The 7,141-nt window shown below is 29.5% G+C and overlaps 1 protein-coding gene across 1 annotated transcript; it reads right to left on the bottom strand.

The window, feature by feature from the left end:
- Positions 1–656: 656 nt before the first annotated feature.
- LOC127173676 (dual specificity protein phosphatase 13-like) lies at positions 657–5,806 on the bottom strand. The gene is made up of 3 exons (XM_051123586.1): positions 5,574–5,806; positions 3,880–4,097; positions 657–1,632 (listed from the first exon to the last, which is right to left on the bottom strand). Exons 1-3 carry the CDS (start codon positions 5,696–5,698, stop codon positions 1,421–1,423), a joined length of 555 nt encoding a protein of 184 aa, XP_050979543.1. The 5' UTR covers positions 5,699–5,806; the 3' UTR covers positions 657–1,420.
- Positions 5,807–7,141: the final 1,335 nt, after the last annotated feature.

Genomic DNA, 7,141 nt, shown 5'->3' with positions numbered 1-7,141 from the left:
GGCCCCAAAGGTCTGAGACAAATTTGAAAGAAATCAGCCACTGGGGGGGCGGTTTTTCGCTCAATCTGGAAAAAAAAACACTGCAGTACAATTCTCAGTCCAAGAATGCGATATCTTCGCCAAACTCAGAACACTTATGTAAGAGCTCAATCTGAGGTGACAGGAAAAATATCGTGGAGTGTGGCCACTTGGTGGCACTATACAAGTGAAAAAATGGGGAAAATGGCTATAACTGCGCAACCATTTGTCCTTTCAACGTGAAAATTGGTGTGCACGATCTTGGTTCGAAGTGCCACAAGTGTCTATAAAGACATTTGCATATCTCAAAAAACATGGCCACCATTGGCCATCGAATTTTACACACCTGTTAGACAAGGTTAATGAAGGTCGATCGGAACAAAACTTGGTAGGCCTGTTTGACTGGTCTGAGACAAATTTGAAAGAAATCGGCCACTGGGGGGCAGTATCACATTTTTCCAGGGCGTAAACGATTGTACGTTGTGTGTTTGTTCGCACATATGCATTATAGAACTCCTTATTTCAGACAGCTTTGCCTCTAAAACCACTGCTGTCAATCAAATCATTTGTTAAATGATTGAGAAGATGTAAAAAGCGTACTTTTGTGAACTAGTCATAGGTTTTTCACTCAATCTGAAAAAAAAAAAAAACACTGCTGTACAATTCTCTGGACTCTCTAGGTCAACAATTATCCAAAAAATGCACATGTGACGGGTGATTCTAAACAAGCATGCAAAGTTTTAAGGAGACTGAACCACAGCTGGTGCTATAACAGTCAAATATATTAATATTTTTATGGTAAATTACCTCGATTTGCCAAAAATGTTTTTTAAATCATTGATTGAGGTGTTTACACAGTTGCTAAATAACGTCTTTTTTCATATGTGCTTAAATGCCTTAAAGCACGTAATCGCTGCTTGCTGCTATATTTAATTTTTTTTTAAATTTATTTTAGCCAGAAGTCTAAAAACGTCTTAATGATGGACTTGATTCTTACAGACAAGCAGCTTTTGTCTTCTCAAGATGTTAACTGATGGACTGGAGTGGTTACTTGTAAATTATTGTGATGTTTTTATCAGCTGTTTGGACTCTCATTCTGACGGCACCCATTCACATGGTGAGCAAGTGATGAAATGCTGTTTCTCCAAATCTGAAGAAATAAACTCATCTACATCTTGGATGGCCTGAATAGTGGTTCATTTGTGGGTGAACTATTCCTTTAAGAAAAAAATAAAAACTTGCATAATGTAGCTCCGCCCACAATCAAATCTCATTGGTCCAAATTCCAGCTCCACATTACTGTAAGCAGAACATATTTTGCTTTCATTGTGGAGAGACAAAGCACTGGTTAGGATGCTTTGTTACGATTGTTCATCATGTGATCAGTCCTGTAGTTGTTTGCTCACAGCAGAACACATCGTCTGTGTTTCTTTTTCCTCTGCAAGTCCAGGTCCAGCAGCAGAGCCAGGAAGTTCCTGTTGGGATAGATGGCTCGTTTCTGGATGACGCGCCGTATGGCCGTGTGCAGAGGCATGTCGTGATAGATCATCAGGTAGGCCAGTACCAGTGACGAGGAGCGGCTCATTCCCATGATGCAGTGCACCAAAACTTTTCCTAAGCAGGAAGGCAGAGATCTGGTTACATACAGACTTTATGGGTTTAATAGAAGACGTGACAGCAGCCTCTCATTCTTGCCTGTTCCTCGCTGGTAAAAATAACACCCACAATTCATTGCAATGATTCATTTGACGGCCTTGAGCTCACTGCTATTAATACAGCTGTTTCTACAGACTTTGCAGACGAGACGCACGTCCAGAGTCCAACAACACGACCTCCAGTGAGTAAAACACTTCAGCTGCAGATAAGATGCTTTAATGTTTCTGAAAAAAAGCTGCATTTAATTGATCAAAAATACAGTAAAATTATAAAATATTATTGCAATTTAAAATAGCTGTTTTCTATGTGAATATCTGTTAAAATGTAATTTATTTTTGCGATCAAAGCTGAATTTTTAGCATCATTGTTTCAGTCTTCAGTGTCACATGATCCTTCAGAAACAATTCTGAAAACATATTAGTCTTTTTCCCCTCAGAACTGGACTTTATAGTTTGCAATTGCAGGTTACGAAGGCAGAATTGTGAGACAGAAACTCGCAAATCTGCCTTTTTTTTTATCACGTTATTTAAACTCGACATTCTGAGAAAAAAAGTCGCAATTGTGACTTTTTTCAGAATTGTGAGTTTACATCTCACAACTGTGGCTTTTTTCTCAATGTTGTGATTTTATATCGCAATTGTGTGTCATAATTGTGCTATAAAATCACAATTTAACACTTAAGTAAGAATTGTGAGATATAAACTCTGAAAACAATTCTGAAAATATATTAGTCTTTTTCCCCTCAAAACTGGACTTTATAACTTGCAATTGCAAGTCAGAAGTCAGAATTGTGAGATAGAAACTTACAAATCTGCCTTTAAAAAAAAAAAATATTCAAAATACTCGACATTCTGAGAAAAAAGTTGCAATTCTGAGAACTGCAAATTTATATTGCAATTCTGACTTTATAACACACAACTGAGAATTGTTAAGTAAGAACTGTGAGATATAAATTCTGAAAACAATTCTGAAAACATTAGTCTTTTTTTCTTTTTGCGAGTTTTGCGAATTGCGAGTTTATATCTCATAGTTCTGAGAAAAAAAGTCAGAATTAGTTGAAAAAAAGTCAAAACTGCGAAATATGAACTCTCAATTGCGAGAAGAAAGTCAGAATTGTGATATAAGGTGTCGCAATAACCATTTTTTAATTCAATGACGGAAATGGGCAAAAAATAAATAAATCAATAATAAATAAAAAAAAATGTAATAATATAAAGATAATAAAAAATAAAATATAATAATAAATAAAATATAAATAATATACATCAAATAAATAAAATATAAAAATTTTATGCATTTAATATACACTACCATTCAAAAGTTTGGGGTCAGTAAGACTTGTAATAGTCTTTAAAGAAGTCTCTTATGCTCATCAAGGCTGCATTTATGCAGTAATATTGCAAAATGTTTTTACAATATAAAATACTGTTTTTTATTTTAACATATTTTAAAATAGAATTTATTCCTGTGATGAAAAGCTGAATTTTTATCAGCTGTTACTCCGGTCTTAAGTGTCACATGATTCTTCAGAAATCATTCTAATATGCAGATTTATTATTAGAATGATCAATGTTGGATAATATCAACAGTTGTGCTGCCAAATATTTTTTGGAACCTGTGATTTTTTTTTTTTTTCAGGATTCTTTCATGAATAACAAGTTTAAAAAGTACAGTGTTTATTCAAAATATAAATATTTTATAACAATGTAAATTATTTATTATTAACTTTTAATAAATGTTTAATTATTAACTTAATACATCCTTGGTGAATAAAAGTATTAATTATAAATAAAAGTATTAAAAAAAAAAAAAAATAGAAACAATAAAAATGTACTGACCCCAAACTTTTGAACGGTAGTGTATATATGTATGTATAATAAAAAAAACATTTAAAAATCTGGGGGTTTTTTTTTATAATTATTTGATATGATTGTAGGTCATGTAGGTTATATGAAGTCACAGAAGCAGAGCAAATACATTTTTATGAAAGACTTTTTATTTTAGATAACATGCATTGTTTAATAAAACAGGGTAAATCTAGGAACATGCTTAGAAAGTAATTAAGAGTAGAGTAAGTAATAGAGTCCAAAGTGATTTCATATTCAGCTTTTTTCAGACTGTAGTGCAAAAGCAGTTTTAGTTCTTGTGATTAATTGTGCACAAGCTGAATTGTGAATTCTTCAGTGATTTATTGTGATTTCTTACCACCAGGAGAGTTGAGAGCTTTATGAATGAAATCTGCTGCCGGTTTGAAGTAAACATCCAAATCGAAGTGTGTGGAGTCGTCAGCGGGGATCCCGCAGTACACAAAACTAGTGCCGTAGTAGCTTTGGTCCCCGATGCTTCCTCTCTTGGAGTGAGCGGCGTTCAGAATGTGAGTGATGCCGAGGTTCTGCAGGGCACTTCGGTTCTGTGCTATTCCTCTGATAGGAAAAATAATAAATAATTAGCAGAAGATTACTAGCTGTACCGGTCCCATATCAATCAATCAAAATTTGGCCTAGTTTACTTTCTTTAAGGAATAGTTCAATTTCTCCTCCATTCTAGTCAGTGATATTTTAGAATCATAAATATAATATAAATACGATTTTTTTTTATTATTATTTTTATAATTTTAGTTACATTTTTAGTAATTTTGTTGTTTGTGTAAATTGTATTATTATTTTTTTAAATACATCTATATGTTTTATTAATTTTAAATGCATTTTTTCTTTAATTTTTATTATTTTTAATTTGAACAAAAATTGTGTGTTTTTGTGATTTTTATTAGATTTTTAAAATGTCTATAGATGTTTTTATTGATTTTAAATTTAGTTTAGTTTTAGTAGTTTCAGTACATTAAGTTAAACTACACAAAAATGAGAAATACTTGGCAACTAGCTAAAATAAAATAATTATTTCATAATAATACATTTAAAAAAAAATTAAAAAAAATCAAATGCTTTTTTTCTGTGAATTATTAGTGAATTAGTGATTATAGTGGAAATTTTAAATAAAAGAAATAGTGTTATATTTTTTAAAAATATTTTATTATAATATAATAAAGATTTTAGTTATAAACTGTTTAAATAAAAATGGTCAAAATATGAATACAAACATAATAATAGTGTATATATATTTTTGTTATTTGTTTATATATACACACTGTTTTTCCATTTTCATTTTAATGCTAGTTTAGTTTTATTTGTTTTCATTTTGTTGTTTTTGTCAATGTATTAGTAATTTTTTAAGTTTATATACTTTTTTTTTTATTTGAGACAAAAAAATACTAAAAATTACGAGCACAACAAAATCACTAAAACGTTGACTAAAATTAAAATGAAAATGGAAATATAATTATAACAATAAAAACTATTAAAACATTAAATAAAATTAAAATTAGTTTTTATTTTGTATTTTCCATTATTTACAATTTTAGTTTTTTGTTAATTTTGTTAATTGCTTTTTTAATGTCTATATAGTTTTTTTTATTATTTAGACAAAAAATGACAAACACAACAAAATTACTAAAAATCTGACTGAAATCAAAATGACAAAAAATAATAAATTGTTAAAGTATTTAAAATAATAAAAAAATATATATATATTTAATATTTAAATATTTGATTGCAGTTCAGTTAAAGTTTATTTTAAATAATTTTTTTTTTATGGTTTTAGTTTTAACTATAGTAACCCTGATTCTAGACTAAAATATCAGGTTTATTTTATCTTGTTGAATACCCTGTTTCACTCATAAACGCTTCAGTTTATGAAAGTAAAATGTTTAGTGAAGGTTGTTTGTTGATTTCAGTGTGTAGATCAGTGTTGTGAAGTCTGTTTGAATAAGACATTACATGTAAAACAGTATAATTATGATTTCTAACCGTCAAACCGAACAGTCAAGCAGCTTGTATACTCACACGTTCCCGATGTACAGGTTTGGCCAGACCTCATCGATTTGGTGTAAGTTTAACTTACACGAGTCCAAAACTTTCTCCAGGTCCTTGACTGACAGATACTCTTTCCTGCTATATTTACGGGCCATCGCTTCTTTCCTGAATTACCCGCCAAATAGATGAAGAGAGCGTGTTTATAATGATCCGGCGCTCCTGACTCGGGGCTCTCGCACTGATCCGACACAACAGCTGCTGCCCAATTTAGTGTTGTAGTGTGCAGATAGTCTTACTCACGGAGACGTGATGTACATACACATAGACACACACTCCACGAATGCACTGCAAACAGGCAGATCTGATTTTTATGGCTTTTCTGTTACATTTTCGTATAGTTTATAATGGGTACATCTGTCAAGCTCCAAAAAGGCATTTTAAGAAACGAGGTCATTATTCACTGATAATCTTCTGAAATCTATTTGCAGTCTAAACCGGTGCATTGGAAATCATCGCATAAAGGTTTACAGAAATGAAAATGAAAAAAAATCTCTTGTTGTTTTCCACAGATAAAATAACAGCACACATTGTGGAACGATATGAGGGTGAGTAAATAAAGACAGAATTTTCCTTTTTTCTGGATGAATTATTATTGAGTGAAATTTTGAAATCTATTATTAAAAAAATGTGGTAATATAACAATTCATCCTAATGTATAACACTACACAAAAATAGGAAGAAAAATAACTGTTTTCAGAGGTTCAAAATGATTTTTTTTGGTAAAAATTATTATTGAAGGAAATTTTGAAATTTTAGAAATATATGTTTTTTTAAATCTTTGGTAATGCCTGTTAAAAAAATGAATGAATAAATAAATACATAGCTGCAGGCCAGTATAACAAAACACCCAATGTACAAAAGTTAACAAAATAATAAGAAGAAAAATTTGTTTTTGCATGTTTTCTTTGAATTATTATTGAATTAGTAATTATAGTGACAACTTAAAATTGTGTTATAAAGATTTCATATATTATTTATTATTTTTAAATATTTTATTATATGTTTTATAATGAAGATTTTAATACAAAACTATTTAAGTACATAAAAATGATTAAAATATGAATTTGTTTATATATGTGTTATATTTTCCATTTTCATTTTAATGCTAGTTAAATTTTGTTAATTTTGTTGTTTTTGTCATTTTATTAGTTTTTTTTTTAAGTCTATATGGTTTTTTATTTAAACATGATGAACACAACAAAATCAACACAACAAAAATGACAAACAACAAATTCACTAAAACTTTGACTAAAATTAAAATTAAAATAGAAAATATAATAAAAACTATTAAAATATCAATAAAAACTATAAAATTTGTTTTTATTATTACATTTTTTGTTTTTTGTTAATTGTGTGTTTTTGCCATTTTATTAATTACTGTTTTTTAATGTTTATATAGTTTTTATTTACTAAAACTAAATTGCTGAAATTAGGATGAAAATGGAAAATATAACAATAAAAATGTTAATAAAAACTATATAATAGTATCTCAACACTGATATATAGTTTTTATTCATTTTTATTTTTACTTTTTGTCT

Source organism: Labeo rohita, chromosome 12 (genome assembly GCF_022985175.1).
Source record: "Labeo rohita strain BAU-BD-2019 chromosome 12, IGBB_LRoh.1.0, whole genome shotgun sequence".
NCBI lineage: Eukaryota > Metazoa > Chordata > Actinopteri > Cypriniformes > Cyprinidae > Labeo > Labeo rohita.
The sequence above is the reverse complement of the archived record's forward strand: the minus strand, read 5'-3'. Positions and strand labels throughout refer to the sequence as shown.